At 50.6% G+C, this 21,242-nt stretch overlaps 1 protein-coding gene and 1 pseudogene across 1 annotated transcript in view; both read right to left on the bottom strand.

Moving 5' to 3' along the window:
- Window positions 1–4,043: 4,043 nt before the first annotated feature.
- On the bottom strand, window positions 4,044–14,355 carry LOC123250289 (annotated as a pseudogene).
- A 5,404-nt stretch (window positions 14,356–19,759) lies between these two features.
- The window catches only part of ARFGAP3 (ADP ribosylation factor GTPase activating protein 3), a 39,429-nt gene continuing 37,946 nt past the window's right edge, over window positions 19,760–21,242 (bottom strand). The window contains exon 16 of the mRNA XM_044679296.1: window positions 19,760–20,800. Within this exon, the coding sequence (XP_044535231.1) occupies window positions 20,783–20,800 (18 nt within the window). The 3' untranslated portion in view covers window positions 19,760–20,782. The remainder of the gene's footprint in view (window positions 20,801–21,242) is intronic.

Here is a 21,242-nt window from a genome sequence, read left to right as displayed (position 1 = left end):
TAATAATAATAATAATAATAATAATAATAATAATAATAGTACCTTTTAGCCTGTTTGAAAACCCAGTCTTGGGTGATATCAGTGCCCCCCACCCTTGACTTCTATGGGAGCACACTAGAGGTTGAGTGGCTCTCTGGCTGTAGGAAGAGGCTGGCCCCAAGTCCTGAGCAACTCTCTCCCACTTCTGACATTCTATGCTCTAGAGTCCTTCCAACTTTCTACTAGTCCAAGTCCAAAGGTCCTTCCCAGCTCTGGCGTTTCATGTCCTTTAGTCAGTCGGGCCTCTATAGTCAGTCCCTTCAGTGGCTAGCACCCACCCTCCCAAACTAGGTGCCTAAGAGGCCACTGTAGCCCTTTCCAGAGACTAAGACTGGATATATACATCCAAGAGTCCTCTGCACAGAGATGCCCATTGGATCTCTAAAAACAGAGGAGATCAGAGAGAAGGCACAGAGAAGAAGAAAAGAGCCTTTGGGTAGCCTACTATGGATGGAGAATCAGCAAAGGAGATGGAGAAGGAGCTATCACATATCCAGGAGAACAGCATTGGGAAAACCTAGAGAAGAGGGTGACCACCAGAGGCATCTTGCCAAGTCTGGCCATGAAAAATCAATGGGGGCCCTTTCAGTTGAATGACAAGGGCAGAAGGTCTGCTGCCTATTTCTTGAGATGCCCAAGACACAAGAATGGAACCAAAGGGTGCTCCATGGGTGACACCCCCAGGAACTTGGCCACCCACAACAAAGTCCAACACCCCAAAGAGTCAGATGAGCGGCCTTGCCAACCAGAGTTCCAGAAATGAAGGGGGTCACGAGAGCAAGGCCCATGCAGGCCACTGCTACTAGAAATGATTGAAAGCTTCTGCTCAGGGATCCTGGACTTAGTCACAAGTGAGCTTTGTAAGGAAATGGTCACGGTTGGGTAACGTCACTGCAGGGTACAAAAACTCACCACCCCTCACCTAAAAGACCTACCCAAAGGGTCAGAATCTTAGTAGAGCACTGCTGTTTGTTTTTAACCCTGACCTTCTTCTTGGAATCAATACTATGCATTGGTTCCAAGGCAGAAGAGTGGTAAGGGTTAGGCAATGGGGGTCAAGTGACTTGCCCAGGATCATCATCTAGGAAGTGTCTGAGGCCAGATTTGAACCCAGGACCTCCCGTCTCTAGGCCTGGCTCTCAATTCACTGAGCTACCTTGATGCACCTCCCCTCCAATGCTATTTTTCATAAGCATACCCTGTACTACAAATAAAAGCCTTCCCAATATGCCTATGGATTCAGATAAACTCTATAGGAGTCAAAGCATTCTAACAGTAAAAGTATTCCCAGAATCCTCCAGAAATGGAACTGAGACACAAACATTTCAGAACATTTTGAATAGATGGCACTAGTTTGAGCCTCCAAATGGCCTGGAATAGAAAGCTCAGGAAAGGTAGAGCCTTGTGGAAGGAGTCTTACGTTGTGAGAGAACAGGAAGAATGTCTTCATTCATCAGCACTTATTAATCACCTATGGTGTGCCAGGCATTGTGCCATACGCTGGGGATGCTGGAGCTGTCCCAAAGATTCTGTCAGAGAGTCTTCAGAAGATGAGCCAGCAGCCCCAGGTATTTATCCAATTTTTTATGATAATATTTGATTTGATTTCCCCCCAATTACATGAAACAACAGTTTCTAACACACTTTAATTCAATTAGCCAGACATCCAGCCAGCCAACCCCTCCTTTCCCCCAGCCGTGTAATGCTGTGCAGAAGGCTAAACATAAAAGAATAATGGTAGGCTAGTCACTTAGCCCAGAGAACCAGAGAAGAGGCAGAGCATCCTCCATAGAGGAAACACAGAATACCAAGCAAAGCAAAGGCTGGTGGGCCTTGGGGTTTGCTGGCCTGACCTGACCGTAACAAGTGAGTTTTACCTCAATGGATCCTATGTCTAAGATATAAGGGTGGTATCAAAAGGCCTCCCCGGGTAATGATGATCCACCTATTATAGGCATTCGTGTTACGAGCCTACTATCTGCCACGTGCTGGGGACACAGAGATGCAGGAGAGTCTCTAAGCTGAAGGAGTTCACTTCCCAAAGGGGGAACAAGAAGCCTACCCACCAGAAATCCACTAAGGAGAGTGGGACAAATGATTGAGTTGGGTAGACATCCATATAGAAGGTGGTGCAGTGAATAGAGTGCCTGACCTACAGTCGGGAAGACCCGAGTTCAAATCCAGACTTAGACACAGCTGTGTGACTCTGGACAAGTCATTTCATCCTAATTGCCTCAGTTTCCTTATCTGTAAAGTGAACTGGAAAAGAAAATGGCAAAGTATTCCAGCATCTTTGCCAAGAAAACTCCAAAAGGGGTCATGAAGAGTCAGACACAATTAAAACTACTGACCAATGACATTTGTAGAAGTTGAGGAATATATGATAGTGCCTCAAGATCTGCTTTTGACACCAGAAATTTAGGAATGGTTATTCCTTTTTTTAATTTTATTTTTAAATTTTTTATTTTGAATATTTTCCCCTAGTTACATATTTCATGTTCTTTCCCTCTCTCCCAAACCTCCCAGCCCCCCCTTAGCTGATGCACAATTTCACTGGGTTTTACATGTATCATTAAGACCCAATTCCATATTATTGATAGTTGGACTAGAGTCATCGTTTAGTGTCTTCATCCCAATATTATCCCCATCAGCCCATGTGTTCAAGCAGTTGTTTTTCTTCTGTGTTTCTCCTCCCACAGTTCTTCCTCTGAATGTGGCTAGTTTTCTTTCTCATAAGTTTCTCAGCCTTGCTCTGGATCCTTACATTGCTGCTAGTAGAGAAGCCTGTTATGTTCAATTGTACCACAGTGTATCAGTCTCTGTGTACAATGTTTTCCTAGATCTGCTCCTTTCACTCTGCATCAATTCCTGGAGGTCTTTCCAGTTCACATGGAATTCCTCCAGTTCTTTATTCCTTTGAGCACAATAATATTCCATCACCAACAGATACCACAATTTGTTCAGCCATTCCCCAATCGAAGGACATTATCTCATTTTCCAATTTTTTGCTACCACAAAGAGCCCGGCTATAAATATTTTTGTACTTGTCTTTTTTCTTATTATCTCTTTGGGGTACAAACCCAGCAGTGGTATGGTTGGATCAAAAGGCAGATAGTCTCTTAAAGCCCTTTGGGCATAGTTCCAAATTGCCATCCAGAATGGTTGGATCAGTTCAAAACTCCACCAGCAATGCATTAATGTCCCAATTTTGCCACATCCCCCCCCCAACATTTATTACTCTCCCTTGTTGTCATTTTAGCCAATCTGTTAGGTGTGAGGTGATACCTCAGAGTTGTTTTGACTTGCATTTCTCTAATTATTAGAGATTTAGAACACTTTCTCATGAGCTTATTGATAGTTTTGATTTCTTTATCTGAAAATTGCCTATCCATGTCCCTTGCCCATTTATTGATTGGGGAATGGCTTGATTTTTTGTACAATTGATTTAGCTCCTTGTATATTTGAGTAATTAGACCTTTGTCGGAGTTTTTTGTTATAAAGATTTTTTCCCAATTTGTTGCTTCCCTTCTGATTTTGGTTGCATTGGTTTTGTCTGTACAAAAACTTTTAGTTTAATGTAGTCAAAATTATTTATTTTACATTTTGTGATTTTTTTCTAACTCTTGCTTGGTTTTAAAATCTTTCCTTTCCCAGAGATCTGACAAGTATACTATTCTGTGCTCATCCAACTTACCTGTAGTTTCCTTCTTTGTATTCAAGTCATTCATCCATTCTGAATTTATCTTGGTGTAGGGTGTGAGATGTTGATCTAAACCTAATCTCTCCCATATTATTTTCCTATTTTCCCGGCAGTTTTTGTCAAATAGTGGATTCATGTCCCAAAAGTTGGGCTCTTTGGGTTTATCATACACTGTCTTGCTGAGGTCACTTTCCCCAAGTCTATTCCACTGACCCTCCCTTCTGTCTTTTAGCCAGTACCATATATATATATATATATATATTTTTTTTTTTTTTTAAAGAAAGAGGAGATGTCTTATTGCTTTATTTCTTTTTAAGATTGGGTTCTGGAAGAGGAAAATGGGTGAGAGGGGTTAGTCCATCCATGCCTTCAGGGTCCGGGTGGTGATCTTGTCTTTCTCAATGATATGGACAATCAACCCCATTCCTGACACAGCATCCCGATCCACAGCATTCAGCATGGCTTGGGAGATGGTTTCAAAGAGGTGCTCGGGTTCCATGTCAGGTTCCCAGAGAGATTCACACATCCCATACATCTGGTCTCAGCAGGTACCACTGACCACGAAGTCATCAGTCACCATGGGGCAGCCAATGAGGTCCAAAGAACAAATAAAGAAAGGGCTCAAAGGTCTTAGGGTGCAAGCCAGCAATGACTGGCTCAGTGTAAAAGGGGCCAAACCGCTTCTCATAGAGGAGGTTGGCCACCATGCTCATGAGGGTATAAGGCTTGATCTGTCGTCCTTCCTTCAGTTCATATAAATTCAGTTGGAATTTGAGGCGCTGAGCACATCGCGCCAGCGTTTGCGAGGCACCCTATTACACAGCTAATCCTCGACTTCCTGGGACTCCGGCCTTCACAGGTTGCAGCTACCATATTGTTTTGATGACCGCTGCTTTATAGTACAGTTTAATATCTGGCACTGCCGGGACCCCTTCCTTCACGTTTTTTTTTTTCATTATTTCCCTTGATATTCTTGATCTTTTGTTCTTCCAAATGAACTCTGTTATACTTTTTTTCCAATTCAGTAAAAAAGAAATGGTTATTCCTAAGGAGCTTCGACTTAGTGGTCAATGCACACTGGGAAAAGGAACAGTAGAAACTGTGCATATAGTAGTAGGAGGAGGAGTCAAAATATTCACAGCAGTATGCAAAAATGGAGCACTTACTGAATACCGAGCAGGATTACCTAACTGGAGCAGAATACCTAACGGTAAGAGTTAGACACGGTGGAGCTCATCATCTTTCAGGGTTTGGAGATCCAACAAATCTCCCTCCCATTTAATACTGACCTCCAAATCTCCTGGAGAATTCAGCAAAGACCCTGACCATGAACTAGAACGCACTCACTTTGGGTGACAAAACTGCTTTGTAAAATATGTCCTGCTTAGCTCCTCTCTACAGTACAATGATCCAGGACAACTTGGAAGGCCTTTGCACAAAGAATGCTATTTACTTCCAGAGAAAGGAGTGTGGGAGTTGGATGCACATCAAAGCAGACAATCTTCCATGCTAGTTTTGGGGGGGTTTGTTCTGGGATTTTGGTTCTCTCGTTGCAGTCTCTTAAATGATGGCCAAATGGAAGTATGGTTCGTCTGAGAACACACGTAGAACACACAGCAACATCTCTGAGAGGAGGAGGAAAGAGAAGGAGGGAGGCAATTTGGATTGTAATTTCAGAAGGTGTGTGTGGAAAATTGTTCCTACACATAATTGGGAAAATATAAGGTCTTTGAATGAAAAAAGGACACCATAAAAGACACGAACGTCACAGTCCTGAGTACTTACGGCCTCCAAAGTTAGGGGCTTCCTGAAGAGTCCAAATTTAGAGCATGAGTGGAGTGAGCCAAGCTCATGGAAGCAGACAGGCCCTGTATGGTGGCCCTCTCCATTACTTGGGCTTTCCGAGGGATGTCAAAGCTCCCACCCGGGCTCAGTTCCCGAAAGCAGCTGCAGGCCGGACCTTAGAAGAATCAGGGCAGGACCAGGATGCCCCGGGGCCGTTTTTAACATCTGAACTCCATCCACAGGGTGAGAAGAATGAGATGAAGAATCGTTGTTTTTCTCATGCCACCATTTTGTTTCCATCCTTTCTCCACCATCCACCGAGATCCTTTCCTCCTCTTCCCTGCCCACTGTTCCTTGGAGACATCGCCCAAACTACCCCATCCCCCACAAGCTCCCTGGAGGCCTCTGAAAGGGGAGGGAAGGAGGAGGCTCCATGGACACAGTCCCTAGGGCTGTCTGGGCTGGAACCCTAGCCCAAGGGGAGTCTTAAGATAAGGCTGGAGCAGGAGAGAGAGGGATGGGACAGGGACAAGGGGGAGACACACACACACACACAGAGGGTCGAGGTCACAGAAGCTCATGTGAGTGACCAGTAGGGAAACTGGGATGGTAATTGCCTCCAAGATCATTTGAAGGAATTGGGGTCGATCAGCCTGGGGAGGAGAAAAGTGAAGGGTAGCCTAGCAGATCCAGAGCCCCCAGAACTCCTTCAGCTGTGAGGCCCTCCAAAGGTTCCCTAGCCTCTCTGCCACTTAGTACATTAGTCCAGGCCCTGTGATCCAGTGAGGCCCAATGGGGCGCATCCTGGGCAGGCTGCCAAAGCTACAAGCCATAATTGACTTAGTTTGTAATAATAAGGGCTCACATTTCCATATCATCTTACAGTTTACAAACCAGTCTGCTGAGCCTGAGATGGCCTTAGATCAGCTCACCTGATCCTTCCACCTCAGGGTGCCCAGTGGAGAGGCCTGAGAGGGAGGTCGGCCAATAAGGATGATTCTTAGGACTTCAGTCTTGTTTTGTTTTGTTTTTCTTTTTAAATTATATATATATTGCCCACTTGCATGTAAAAATGGAACATGGAAAATGGCAGGGTGGAATTCCTGCGAGATACAGGGCCAAGCCTCACCCAGAATTCCTGGCTTCCCTGACCTTCTTCAAATCGCAGCTAAAGTCCGACCTTCTACAAGAAGCCATTCCCGGTGTCTTTTACTGCTGGGGACTCTCCTGGGCTAATTCTTTCCAGTTTATCCCATCTGTATCACTTGTACTAGTAGGTGGCAGGCTGTCTCCCTCAAGGGCTTAGCACAATGCCTGGCACACAGGAGACCCTTCTTGACCAACTGATTCTGTCAGTCTGTCTACTCCCGGCTGTGAGGGGCACTTCCAGCTAGGGGAGCACTTCTGAGCTGCCTGGACTCTTCTGAGCCTCGAAGGACTGGTATGAGCAGGAGGAGAGCAGAGCTCATCCTCGTGGGGTCTGAAATGGGTCCTCAGACAATATAGCACACTGCCCACTTGGGAGTCTTCTTCCAGAGGTGTTCTCGCACTGACCTGCCTGCCTGCATGTTCAGGGACCTCCCTTCCTCTTTTCTTCCTCCTCCTCCCATCACCTCCTGGTTCATGCAAAAGTCTGCAACCGTTGGGGTTTATGCCAAATCCCACCTTCATCCTGGTCCCTGGGAGGCTCTAAGGAGTGTCTGCCCAGCAGGGGGTTACTACCACAGGGGGAAGAGGAACAGATGGGGGCCGTGTTCCCTGGGGGAGATATAACTGGGAGGGAGGGCTCCACCTCTCCGCCTTGGAAGTCAGTGGGAGAACCAGTGGGACAAATGCCGAGGTCAGATTCCAGCCCTGCCCCTGGGACTTCACTGTAAATTAGGGAGCTGAATAGGTGGCCTCTGAGGTCCCTTTTCCCAAAACACGTGGGAGTAGGACCTGTGCACTGGGCAGTGTGATTTTGGAAAGGCCATTGCAGCTAGGGAAACCTGGGTTCAAATCCCAGGCCTCCTGGGCCCATTGCTACTTGGGGAAGCAAGCAACTTGTTCCTCGGGTCTTGACAAAGCCCATCCCTTCCGTGCCCTGCCAGCTCCTTTCTCTGCTCTGTTAACAGATGTCCGATAATCCGGGTTACCTCTGGTGCCAGGGGTTCCTTTTGCCTCCTTTCTCATGGATTCTCTATCTCTCTTCCCACCTACAGAGGTTGTTCCAAGCCTTCCCTTCTCTCCTGAAGCCGCTCTAACCCGCTCATCCAAGGATGATAAATAATAGCCTTTATGGGTTTCGAAATGCTTTACAGATATCTCTTTTGATCCTCATGACCCTGCAAGGGAGGTGCTTTTATTAGCCTCAGGTTACAGGTGGGGAAACTGAGGCTGGGGTTAAGTGACCTGCCTAGTCACACAGCCATGAAATCTGAGGCAGGCTTCAAGCTCAGGCTTTCCTGATCCCAGGTCCAGCACTCTAGCCCCCTATTCTCTTCCTTACTGTGAAAAAAAGCCCATTTCCCAGAGCTCCTTCTCTCCATCTTCCTCCCATATTCTATTTTACTCTCAGCTTGACAGGGAGGCAGTCCTTCTTGGCCAGGCTGTTCCCTCTAATCAATGCCCCTGCTTCCATCCCCTACTGATCCGGGTGGCACAGCGGAGGGAGTGCCACTTGGTCTTAGAGCCGGGATGACCTCAAACATGGGTAACTAGGCAGCCTGGTCAATTTGGCCCCAGACACAGAGTAGCTGTATGATCCTGGACAAGCCATTTCCCCTCAGTCTGACTCAATAAAGGAAGGATAATAATAACACCTGCCTAGCCGGGTTGATGGGAGGATTAGCCAAGATAAAATCAGTCCAGGGCTTTCCAAGTCTTGATATTCTAAATAAACGTTAGCCAGGAGGATGCCAGCCTTGGTGTCTGGTCTTTCCTTCTTCCCCATTAGAATGTACATTCCCTGAGGGCCAGGACTACTTCTCAGCATCTCGCATCTTTCCAGGCTTGGCCCTTCACCAGTTCTTGGACTCTTGGATGTCTTCTTCTGGCTTAAACTTGGCAAGTCACCTCCCTTCTGAGGGTCTCCTTCCCTTCCATATCGGTTCCAAGGCAGAATGGCCGTAAGGGTTAAGTGACTCACTCAGGATCACACAGCTAGGAAAGGTCTGAGGTCATATTTGAACCCAGGGCCTCTTGTCTCCAGGTCTGCCTCTGTCTCCAAGCCACCTAGCTGCCCCATGGATGAAGTTATTTCAAAGAAGGTTCTTCATCCTTTGTTTTCAAGGAGGACCAGTGACATCATGGAGTGACGTCTTGACTTGTGCTCAAACTGGGCTTTGGAGAGGCCTAAAGTCTTGAGTCTCACCCTCTTCCAAAGTCATTGAAGCCCAGTGGCAAGACCAAAGTCTGGAGGACAGAGCCAGGGACTCCTGGAGGCAGGAGAGCTTGGGTTGAATCTCTGCTGTGCACCCACTCCCTGTGGGAAAGTTCCCTCTCCTCTCTGGGCCTCAGTTTCCTCCTCAAAAATTAGGGGGCCAACTATTTGACAAAAACTGCTGGGAAAATTGGAAAACAGCATGGGAGAGATTAGGCTTAGATCAGTATCTCACACCCTACACCAAGATAAATTCAGAATGGGTGAATGACTTGAATATAAAGAAGGAAACTATAGGTAAATTATGTGGACATAGAATAGTTTACCTGTTAGGTCTGTGGGAAAGGAAGGATTTTAAGAACAAGCAAGAGTTAGAAAATATGACAAAATGTAAAATAAATACATTTAATTACATTAAATCAAAAAAGGTTTTGCACAAACAAAACCAATGCTACCAAAATTAGAAGGGAAGCAACACATTATAGAGAAGTCTGTTATGTTCGATTGTACCACAGTGTATCAGTCTCTGTGTACAATGTTACCAGGAGAACATTGTACACAGATGGATACATTGTAGCACAATCCAATGTAACGGACTTCTCTACTAGCAGCAATGCAATGGTCCAGGGCAATCCTGAGGGACTTCTGAGAAAGAGGCTCTCCACATCCAGAGGAAGAACTGTGGGAGTGGAAACGCGGAAGAAAAACAACTGCCTGATCACATGGGTTGATGGGGACATGATTGGGGATGCAGGCTCTAGACGATCCCCCTACTGCAAATATCAATAATATAGAAATAGGTCCTGATCAGTGACACATGTAAAACCCAGCAGAACTGTGTGTCAGCTACGGTGGGGGGAGGGGGCGGGGGAGGGGAGGGAAAGAACATGATTCACAGAACCCTGGAAAAATATTCTAAATTAATTAATTAAATAAAAGTTTTCAGAGAAAAAAAAGAAGAGGGCCAGAGGAGCCGCCTGCAGGGGTTCCTCTCATTCCTGTCTCTGGGCAGGGAGAAGGGGCTAACCAGACAAGCCGAGCCTTCTGACTTCCAGCCCCTGGATCTGGTGAATGAAGAAGGTTGTTTCTGTTCTGGTGCCTCCCGTCACCTCCTGGCCTTCCTCCCTGCGTCCGTCTGAGCTCTCAGTCCTTCTCCATCCCTGCCGGGGTCAGCGGAGGCCCTTTGGGCTTCAAGGGTTTTCCTGCTGGGCTGGCTCAGCCTAGATGCTGCTGGCCTGGTGGGAAGGCCCAAAGGAGAGGGGCCCCCGGGAAGGCCTTCCCACCTGCCCACCTCCAGCCCCCACCAAAAGTTCCTGAAGCTCTTTGCATGCCCTCATCCCCCTCCTTCTTTGGGGGGGGACTCCCAGAGGGCGCTTGGCAGGAGTTCAGGGGAAAGGCCTGCCCCCCATCTGCTGGCCCCCCAAAACCTCCTGTCATTGCCTTCCCAGGGTCCGAGAGATCAGAGAAGGAGGCCGCGCTCTCCCTCATTCGGTAACCATGTCCCGAGGCCCTACTGTGTGCTGGGCCGGAACCGATGTTGTATTAGAGAGAAACAGTTCGTTTTCAGAGTGTTGGGTTTTCTAATGTGAGGAAACGGCAGCCACAGTGATGGTGGGGGTTGGGGAGCGCCTTCTTGCCCCCCATGTCCACAACGTCTTTCATCGCCAGGTCTTTGAGTCACTTTGCAAACCCCGAAACATGCTCCCTTTCTTGGGTCGGGCTCCCCTCCAGCTCCGCCGTGGCTGCCAATCCAGCGAACGCGCCCTCGTCCAAATGTCCTTCTCTCACGCTTTATGCCGGCCCCCATTTGCTCCTCTGAGGGTCACACCGAGCTGTTGACGTGCGATCGTCTGGGACGTCGAGGGACAAAGTTTCGGCCTTCATCTAACTGGAGGCCTTAAAGGAAGGAGAGAGCTGGCCGGATGCCGGCCTCGTTCACACAAGCAGGGCACAGGCCGGCGTGTCTTCTGCCTGATGGCTCCCCATCTTGGCGGAATTCCCTGTGAATCCCAGGAAGCTGTGGCTGTGCCATGCAAACACACCAGCTGGGAGGAGACGTTGTTATCTACACTTCACAGATGAAGGAACTGAGACTGGCATAACTATGAAGTGCCAAAGGGAGGACTTGAACCCAAGGCCGATGCTCGTGCCCCATGCATCATTGCTTCTCCTTTATTTTGGGGTCTTGAATGATGTGACTTGGCTCTTTGGGGATGAGCCCCCCGTCCCTTTCGGGAGTGCGGGGAGGCCCGGGGAGGCAATAAGATCATTCACCGCCCGCCAGGGCACCGGGGCCAAAAGAATCTGCACATCCTCGGGATGCCCCTTTCCGTGGAGGCTGCGCTGCTTGGCCAGGAAGGCCCTCCTCAGACTGCCTCCAGCCTCACCTCATACTGCAGGGTCCAGACCAGCGAGTTCCCTGCCCCATGCACGGTTTTCTGAGAACTTCAGCCCAGCCCTCCTCTCCGCTCGCTGAAATCCTCGGGTCCTGGTAATCGCGCTTCCACTCTCCCCACACTACGGGGGAAAATGTTCCATTAAAAGTCTTCAAGGCCCAGTCCGGGAACGGACTCCTCCAAGAAGCCCTCCCAGATCTCCCTCTTCTTTCTGGAGAAATCTCAAAGGTGGCTTGCTGAGTCTCTCCCGCAAAGGGCCTCGCCCAGGATCGCCCTTTGGGAGAGCTCCGGGCAGGATTCCAAGCCCCCTTTCCCCTCACTCCCCTGGTATGGATGTCTTTCTTTTTGTACGGAGAGGAAGGGACCCAGGCCAGGGCAGCACAGGGAAACCGGAGGCGTCGGAGAATCGAGAAGTTGTGGTATCCCCAAACCGCAAGCCTCGGAGGTCTGCCAACAGGCCGGAGCCCAGAAAGGGCGTCGCTAGGTGGAGGCTTCAGAAGGGGTGGTGAGAGCCAAGCCCCAGGGGCCCGGGCGGAGCAGGTCAGGACTACCTGCCCCAGTCTTGGGTTTCACCTCGCCCTTGGCCCGAGCCTTGGCCTGTGCTCCCAGAGGCTTTGTCTCTCCTGATTAGAGGCGGGCCAGAGAGGGCCGGCCGTGTTGGGAGGAATGGGCGCTCTCTTTCCCTGGAGCTGCCACTCGGGGCCACCCGCCTGCCTCCCCTTCCATCTGTTCCGGGCCTCCACAGAGCCAAAGCTCGGAGCAGAACAGATGGAAAATGCTTGTTTCCCTCAAGCGTCAAGTTCCCCCCGGCTGCGGGTTCGGAGAGAGGGAGAGAAGCTCTGGAAAGCTTCTGCCCACAGTGGGGGGGAAGCCCGGCGGGGCCCTGGAAGCCAGCAAGGGGTTCCTGGAGGCGGTGTGGGTCCCTCTGCACACCGGCCGGGCCCACAGCATTCTCTCTCCTGTAAGGGCCCCCTCTGGGGGAGGTGCTCTAGCCTTTGGGGCTGCTTCCCTCTCCTTTGCCTCTGCAGCCAGACGCCCACTGAAGGGTGTCACCACGGAAGGGCCAGGAGGCAGCTGGAGGGCGTCCCCCAGGGGGACGACGGTGACCAACTCTGAGCAGGCTCCCCCAGTGGCACCCTGGCTTGAAGATTTTCTGCTCTTCTGGGGCCTGTGGAGGGGGAGGCAGTTGGAACTTGGAATGGGCAGAGGTCTCCCCCTCCCATCCCCATCCCACTTCCAGGATGGACGGGGGGAGCCGGGGGGCTCCCAGCTAGGACTGGCCAGCTTTTGTGTGGTCGGGGACCTTGGCTGAGGGGAAAGGGAGTCCCTCTCAGGCTTCTCTCAGCGGCGACTCTGCCTTCTGCAGGTGGGGGGCCGGGGGGGGCCCAGGCAGAGGTCTTGAGTTAAGGGTGTGCCGCGCAAACGCCGTGATGGAGGCGTGCAGTGGGGCACATGGTGAACGCTGTGGATTTTTGCCTGAAACGCGAGGAGGAGCTCGATGTCCTAAGTGACTTCCCTTAGTCACGGCGCTGACTTGACAAAATGACAGCTGAGCGTCCTGGAGTTGATTCTAGGGGTGCAGAGTTGGGGGCGGGGCCTTTTTTCATCATCGAAAGAACCTGACAAATTTCATAATTGAAATTTTCACCCCGTGGGCATTTGTGGAAAATGATGTCAGCTACGGAGGATTTATTTTTAAGGCCAATTAAATCAAAGCCTATTTGCTCTAAGGAGGAGGCGGAAGGGACAGAGGGGCTGAGCCTAGTGGGGACGGGGAGAGGGGAGAGAAGCACTGATGGTAGATAGGGGGCCTGAAAGGAAAGGGGGAGGCTGGGAAGAGGAGGCAAAAGCTTGGAGTGGGCTATACTGTTTCATTAAATGCCTTTTCTTCGAACTCCCCATGCCCTCTGGTTGACTACTAAAGGCAAACGTATCGGTGGTGGGGGCTCCTGAGCTACGAGTAGGTTCAGGGACACCCAAGGTAGGCACGTGAAGCCTGAATCCCCTTGGCCAGCCTTTCCCCTGGTCCTGACCTCCAATTGCAGGGTTAGGGGAGAAGGTAAACAAGATATACAAATGGAGAAAGATAAGAAGAACCAATGGTGTTCTTGCACTTAGGGGAGAATTGATTACAAATAGATAATTCCCGGAAAGGCCCCACATCGCTTCCTCTAGCCCAGGTCACAGGATCCAGGTGGAAACAGCTGTACCAAGGCTGGCCTCACACCGTAACCAGGGAAGCCCAATACTCCAGCAGAAAAGGAGTAAAGGGTAGAGGGTGCAGAGAGGCAAATTTAGATACGTTATCAGCAAAAACAACAGAGCTCGGATCAAGGTGCCTTCTGGGTAGAGAGAAAGGTAAATGGCAGGAGCTGGCCCAACCCTCTCCCTAGAGTTGAAGGAGGGCTCTAGCCCTGGGCCTCTGATCCGCCCATGCTGTGCCACTTCCCGGTCCTTCCCATACACCCCCAATAACACCCAAAGTCAGGGCCAGGGAGAGCCTTGCCTGGAGCAGGTGTGACTTGGGCGGCTCTGAAACCTGCCTCCCTTTGCCTCTCCAGACTTCTGTCTACCATCAGCGCTTCTCTCCCCTCTCCCCGTCCCCACTGGGCTCATCCCCTCTGACCCTTCCACCTCCTCCTTAGAGCAAATAGTCCCTCTACCCATGGCCCAACACTGGGCGCCTCTACCCATGGCCCAACACTGGGCGCCTCTACCCATGGCCCAAAGGGCATCCAAAGTTTCAGAGACAACTCTAGGAGATGCTTACCTACTCTACTATGGCGTATCCGGGGACTTGATGTTCTCATCGTCGCCTGTGGCCTGGCCATTTGGTTTTCCTGAGCTCTTAAGACCCACCAGAAGGGACAGAAGCCAAAGGGAGAGCGACCCCAAGAGAACACCTTTGGGTCTCGCCTCTTGAGAGAGGAGGAAGTGGACCAAGTGGAGCTGCGGCTTACGGGAAGCCTGGGGATTCCAGTTATCTCCTGCCCAAAGCCATACTAGCCAGGCTGGGGGACTCACATATCGACACAGGGAGCACCTCCTTGCAGAAGCATCACCCAGTAGTCCATTGTTCTCCTGCGGGACAGGCAGCTCCTGGTTGTGAAATTGGAAGGGAAGCCTCCCAAGCCATCCAGCCCAATTGCTTCACTGTCCAGGGGAAGGGAAGGCCTCTCTCTGCCAAGAGGGCAGGCTTAGTGGTTCAAGCTCCCGGTCCCTGCTCATCCAGGTGCCCAGAAAGGCCAGCGACTCGGCCGAGGGCACAGGATGTGAGGAGGGCTGGCTGGCCTCCAGGTGCTCCGATTCCAAGTTCAGGGCTCTCCCCAATGGGACTATCATGCATATTATTTCAGGGCTTTCAACCCCAACAGCTTGGCCTCCGAGAGTGAATTAATGAATGCCTCTGACCAGAGAGGGGGTGTCTTTGTCTTCCCCACCTTCTAAGGCCAGATGGTGGCCTTCCCACATTGCTCACCACATGCCTTCCTTCCCAAGGGCTCCAGAACCCTTGGTCCATCCAGGTCAGTATTCGATGAGCCCCAGGGTCTGGCTGATGGAGATCTCACCACCTACTGGGCCTGGGCTTCCTGATTACTCAGCATCTGCCACCCATCAGGACGATTCTTGTTTGTTTTTCTTTAAACCCTCACCTTCCATCTTGGAGTCAATATTGTGCATTGGCTCCAAGGCAGAAGAGTGGTCAGGGTGGGCCATGGGGGTCAAGTGACTTGCCCAGGGTCACACAGCTGGGAAGTGCCTGAGGCCAGATTTGAACCTAGGACCTCCCATCTCTAGGCCTGGCTCTCCATCCACTGAGCTACCCAGCTGCCCCCTGGGGCCAAATTTGAATCCAGGACCTTCTATTTCCAGACCTGGCTCTATCCACTGAGCCACCTAGCTGCAATGCTATTCTTGTTGAAGCAATTCCAGTTGTCCTGCTTCTGCAGGAAAACTGTCCTCGAGTGCCTCTGAATCTCTTGTGGTTGTCATTCCTTTTATAAATGATATCTGAGTTTAAAGCCAACAAGAATGTATTTTCTCTACCTCTATCTTCCCCACTGAAAAAAGCCGGGGTGGGTGGGGGAACTGCTTGTGACAAATTCTTCACTTCTTATCACCCAACACTAATGGATTCTATTCATGGGACAGCATTGTTTTAATTGGAGCGCCCATTTTATTTGCAAAGTGCTCTGAATATTTTTGCGTATGTTCCACATTTAAGCTGAAATGGAAGAGGGATAAGTGGAAGGGCTTACATTTGGGCTCACATATAGAAGATGAGGGAAGCTTGACTAGGCAACAGTTCTGAAAAAGACCTGGAGGCCTCAGGGGACTGCTGGTTCAGGACGAGGCACCTAACGAACACTGTGATCACTGCAGGAGTCTTAAGGGAGGCCTGGGCCCACTGCCCGTGCCGCCCAGGTCAGATCTAAGGACCACAGTTCAAGGTCACTGACAAACTGGGGATGATGGCAAAGGGCACTGAGATAAGGCCACACGGACAAACAGATGACAAAACTGGAGAGCCTTAGCTTAGGGAAGCAAGTGCTAACAAACTGGGAAAAAATCTTTATAACAAAAAACTCTGACAGGGGTCTAATTACTCAGATATACAAGGAGTTAAAGCAATTGTATAAAAAATCAAGACATTCCCCAATTGATAAATGGGCAAGAGACATGAATAGGCAATTTTCAGATAAAGAAATCAAAACTATCAATAAGCACAAGAGAAAGTGTTCTAAATCTCTAATAATTAGAGAAATGCAAATCAAAACAACTCTGAGGTATCACCTCACACCTAGCAGAATGGCTAAAATGAAAGAAGGGGAGAGTAATGAATGTTGGAGGGGATGTGGCAAAATTGGGACATTAATGCATTGCTGGTGGAGTTGTGAACTGATCCAACCATTCTGGCTGGCAATTTGGAACTATGCTCAAAGGGCTATAAAAGAATGGCTGCCCTTTGATCCAGCCATACCATTGTTGGGTTTGTACCCCAAAGAGATCATAGATAAACAGACTTGTATGAAAATATTTGTAGTTGTGCTTTTGGTGGTGGCAAAAAACTGGAAAACGAGGGTCTGCCCTTCAATTGGGGAATGGCTGAACAAATCGTGGTGTCTGATGGGGATGGAATACTATTGTGCTCAAAGGAATAATGAACTGGAGGAATTCCATGTGAACTGGAAAGACCTCCAGGAACTGATGCAGAGCGAAAGGAGCAGAACCAGAAGAACATTGTACACAGAGACGGATACACTGTGGTAAAACAGAATGTAATGGACTTCTGTACCAGCAGCAATGCAATGACCCAGGACAATTCTGAGGGACTTATGGAAAAGATGCTACCCACATTCAGAGGAAGAACTGCAGGAGTGGAAACACAGAAGAAAAACAACTGCTTGAACACACGGGTTGATGTGGATATTATTGGGGATGTAGATTGAAAACAACCACACCAATGCAACTACCAATAATACGGAAATAAGTCTTGATTGATCACACATGTTAAAACCAATGGAAATGTGCGTTGGATATTGGGGAGGGTGAAGGGGAAAGTAAAAACAAGAATCATGGAATCATGGAAAATTTTTCTAAAAAAGTAAAATATTAAAAAAAAAAGAGAGAGAAGCAAGGGCTTAAGGGGGACCCAACATGGTCTTCAAGGAGCCGGTACAGGGCATTGCTGGACGTTTGAGTGAGAAGGGTCTGAGTCTGAAGTCCTGGTTCAGATACTACATAGCTGCGTGACCCTGGACAAACCATGCCTTCTTCTCTGTGCCTCAGTCTTCCCATCTGTAAAATGGGGATTACTAACAGCACCTATTTCCTGGGTGTCTGTGAGGATGAAATGAGATAACATTCACAAAGCAGTTTGCAAGCTTCAAAGGGCAAGCCCTCCTCGTTCCCCTCTGGTGGGTGAAGAGAGATGACGTCTTGCTTGGCTTGGCCCCAGAGGGCAGAAAGAGGAGTAAAGGGTGCAGAGAAACGGAACTCGGATCAGTGTGCTCACTAGTCATGCCTCCTTTGCAGAGATGGGCTGAATATCAGTGTAGAACGAGGCTTATGAGGTCAAACAGGGCCCATGTGTGGTTTGTTCTTCAGTTTACTGTAATGATAATGACGATGCTAATGATGCTAACTATGGGCAGGGTCACTAGGAAGTGATGGCAATGTTGTAAAAATATATTGGTAAAACCTTTATTTTTTAAAAAAGTCCTTCCAAAGGGAGCTGGGCCAAATTGGAATGGGCTGTCTCAAAAGGTAGTGAGCTCCCTGTCACTGGAGGTTTTCAAGCAAAGGCTGACCGATCAATTGTTGGGTATCTTTTTTAAACCCTGATTTTCTTTTTCAGTTAAAAAGAAAACACCCAAAACTGATCGTCACCATTCTCGTTCTCTCAAATGAAAAGAAAAACAAATCTTAATAAATAGGCATCATCAAGCAAAACAAATCCCCTTATTGACTTTGGTGGTGTCCCCTGCATCTTGAGGCTGTCGCTTCCCCACCAGGCAGCGGGCAGCAGCCTCATCCCTGGGCCTGTGGAATCATGGTCGGTCATTGCACTGATCAGTGTTTCTGCCTTCCCTGTTGCCTGTCTCTCCGTGGATGCGGCTGCATGGATGGTTCTGCTGGCTCTACTCACTTCTCTATGCATCAGTTCAGATAAATCTTCTGGTGGAAATTCTGCCCCAGAAATTCCTGGGCTGGCAGGGGGAGAGGAAGAGGAAGCCTGGGATCTGAGAAATGTTTTCAAAAAAATTTTCAATCCTTGCATTTTTTGGTAAAAATGTTTAATCTTCAGATGGGAAAAGGAAACCCCAGAAGACAAAATGACTTTGCAGAAGACCCCCAGGCCTTGAGGATGGAAACAGCGGCTTTCCATAGGTGGGAAGGTGCCCAGCGGCACTGGCCGACTCCGCCATGCTGCCGAATTCTTGGAATATTGCCTTCTGACATAACTGGCTTCCTCTGTCAGCCCATGTGCTTGACGCATCTCAAAACATGAATTCTGAGAAGGGCTTCCCTAAGATGGTGGCTCAAGCAGGTCTGGTGAGGTGCACAGAAGGTTAAACCCTCCTGCTCCAGACGCAGGTCTCGGGCCTCGGAAGTATGGCGTCTCCCTCTCAGCTTCGTCAGTCACCAACCTGCATCTCCACCTGTATCCCTTGACCAACAGCCCGAGCCCCAGGCCATTCCGCCAGAATTCGAAGCTCCTTCCCGCCCTCTGTCCCGAGTGGGCCAAGGGGGACGAGACAGGCACCCTGAAGACTTCGGAGGGCCGTAACGATACTCTCGGGCGATGTCGGCGAGGGATCCCATTAGAAGAGAGATCCTCCGATTTGGACTGGGCCTAGAAGCCGGCCTGAAAACGGAAAACAAAAGAGCCGGAGGGGGAATCTGAGATCATTTACTCCAGGCTCCTCTTCGCAACAGGGGAGAAAACAGAAGACCCGAGGAGAAAAGAGACGCCCCCCAGCCGCCCTCATAAGCTCATCACCTGGGAGACGACAAATTATTTTTCATTTCAATGAAAGAAAAAACAGGGGATGTGGCAGCAACAGGAAGGTCACAGTGTCACACTAGGGTGATGGTCCAGCCTCAGCTGGGTCTGCGGAAGGGCCCCAGGAGAGGCTTAAAGGACAGACCACTGGATCCTGGGCTCAGGTCTGAAGGGGAGGTCAGGGAGTCCGAGGCCTCGTTCCACAGGTGAAGCCCTTTGGCTGGTGCCACGCAGGCGCTCATTCCTTCAAAGAACACTGCTGGTCATGTTCGCTTCGGTCATCGAAGGGGTGACCAGATATCCTGGCAGCCAGCAGCCCCTCTATCCACTTCTGGCACCTTTGGGTGCTTTGGAAGGGATGAGCCACGGAGGCTGAGGCCCTGGAGACAATCCACGGACAGCCAGTGAGTGGCCCTGCCCTGGGGAAATGACATTGGAGGCTCCCTCCCTCCCCATCTTACATTCATCGGTTAACATTTAGGAGTCCGGAGGGCCTGGGTGACTTTCCACTCTGGGGCTCTGAAAAAGGAGGGGGCCAAACGCAGTGACCAGGAGGTCCCTCCCCGCCCGGAGCTGGGCTCCAAGGACCAGGACTCATGCCCTGTTGGAGAATGTAAGCTTCCTGAGGGCAGGCATCAGCACTCGGCACAGGCCCTGGCACAAAGCAGCCACTTGATAAATGCTGGCTGGGTTGGATCGGGGAGTTTTAAACCTGATCTAAGGCCATCGACACAAGGGCTCCTCACACACTAGCGCTGGGAGCCGAGTCATCTCAGCCCCAAGGCCGGCACAAGAGGGCCCTCGCCGGGCCAAGGGGCTTCCGGTGCCGTGCCAATGGCCAGCTCCAGGCCGAGTCTTGGCTCTCTCTAAAGGCACGAGGAAGGGTCCGCTGGGAGATGCACCCGGGGCTGCCTCCTGGCAGACCAACGAAGCACCTGGGGATGCTCGAGGTCAACACACAGGCCACACCGTCTGTTGCAAAGATTTATTAGCTTGAGAAGTTTACAAATTTGAGATCATTTAAAGAAATATATTCATCAGACATTCAGCTGAAACCAATGTTCTAGTTCCCCCGATTTCTCGCCTCTCTTCTGCGGCCCAAACCACCAGCAGCTTATTGATTGGCTGAAAGCCAGGATTCGGGGAAAGCCAAGAGCTTCCCTGTCCCCCCAGCGCCCTCGCCCGCTGTGACGGAGGTGACGTGGGGACCGTCTGCCTCCTCCCCTTCCACACACTTTGGCTGGCCAGAGAGAGCTGATGCGCGAGTCCTCGGCTCCCATCTCTCCCACGTCCGAGGCCCTGCCTCGCGAGCGAGCGGCACCACTAAGCCATTCTTGAAGCTACAGGAAATCTTAAATTTATTTAATGCACTCATTGGAAAGTTTAAAAAATTCGGTATTTCATACAAAGTTAACAATTTTAAAAGGGAAATAATGTTGTCAACACAGTCCTCCCATGACTTTCAAACAGGGACACGGGATGTAGGAAGCTGTCCAGAACCGAGCGCTCGGGGACCTGGACTGGCAACAGTCCCTCGTGGGGAAGTGTCTGCGCGGGGCCTTTCCCACCTCCGGACTGCTGGAAGCACCGGCTGCCGGCAGCTCTGAGAGCCCCAGGCCCGGTGCCAGCTCCATGGAGAAGGGAGGTTGGCTCGGGAGGTGGAGGGCCGCCGGCCCCATCCTTCGGCCACTCTCAGGCGCCTGGCCGTGGCGGGACGTGGGTCCTGACCCAGAAGGGGCTGCCCGTGGAGGGCCCCAGGTGTGTGGGCCAGGGCAGGGAATCAATATGGACCATAAATTAACAGAAATTACTAAAACGCTTCTACTACAGCAAGAAAAAGAATCTCTCAAAAAGAAAGCGAACCCCCCCAAAGCCCCAGCTCGACAGACAGGCGGCCGGACTCTCGATGTGACAGCACTCGCGGGCTGGGCTGACGGACAAGCCGGGAACCCCGAGGGCAGCGCAGCCACACGCCATTGTCGCGGGCCGGGTGATTAGGAACCGTAGCGATCCTGGAAGGGAACGGGGCAGTGACTGCCAGGCCTCCGCGCCATCGCCCCAGGCTGGACAGGGGCCCAACACCAGGGGCTGCCCCTTTCTCCCCAGTTACTCCATCTGCCAGCTGCCAGGCCAGGAGGGGCGCCAGGGGCCACCAGCCCATTTTACAGATGAAGGAGCAGGAGGGACCAGTCCATGGTTGTGCGCCCCTCCTGCTGACTTTGTCTGTCTGAAAGGGGGGCTGGACCCACAAGGGAGCCTGAGCAGGGGGAGCCTCTGTGGGGGAAGCTTCTAGATGAGGGGCTGGAGAGCCACCAGGGGTGCACAGGCCAACTCCCCCCTTTCACAGAGGAGAGCCTGAGCTCTTAGAAGGTCAAGTGACTGCCCAAGGCCAAAGTGAGAGCAGCAGAGGCAGGATCTGAACCCAGTCCCGGAGCAGGGGCTCTGCCTCGGAGG

This window comes from Gracilinanus agilis, chromosome 5 (genome assembly GCF_016433145.1).
Source record: "Gracilinanus agilis isolate LMUSP501 chromosome 5, AgileGrace, whole genome shotgun sequence".
In the NCBI taxonomy this organism is placed as follows: domain Eukaryota; kingdom Metazoa; phylum Chordata; class Mammalia; order Didelphimorphia; family Didelphidae; genus Gracilinanus; species Gracilinanus agilis.
The sequence above is the reverse complement of the archived record's forward strand: the minus strand, read 5'-3'. Positions and strand labels throughout refer to the sequence as shown.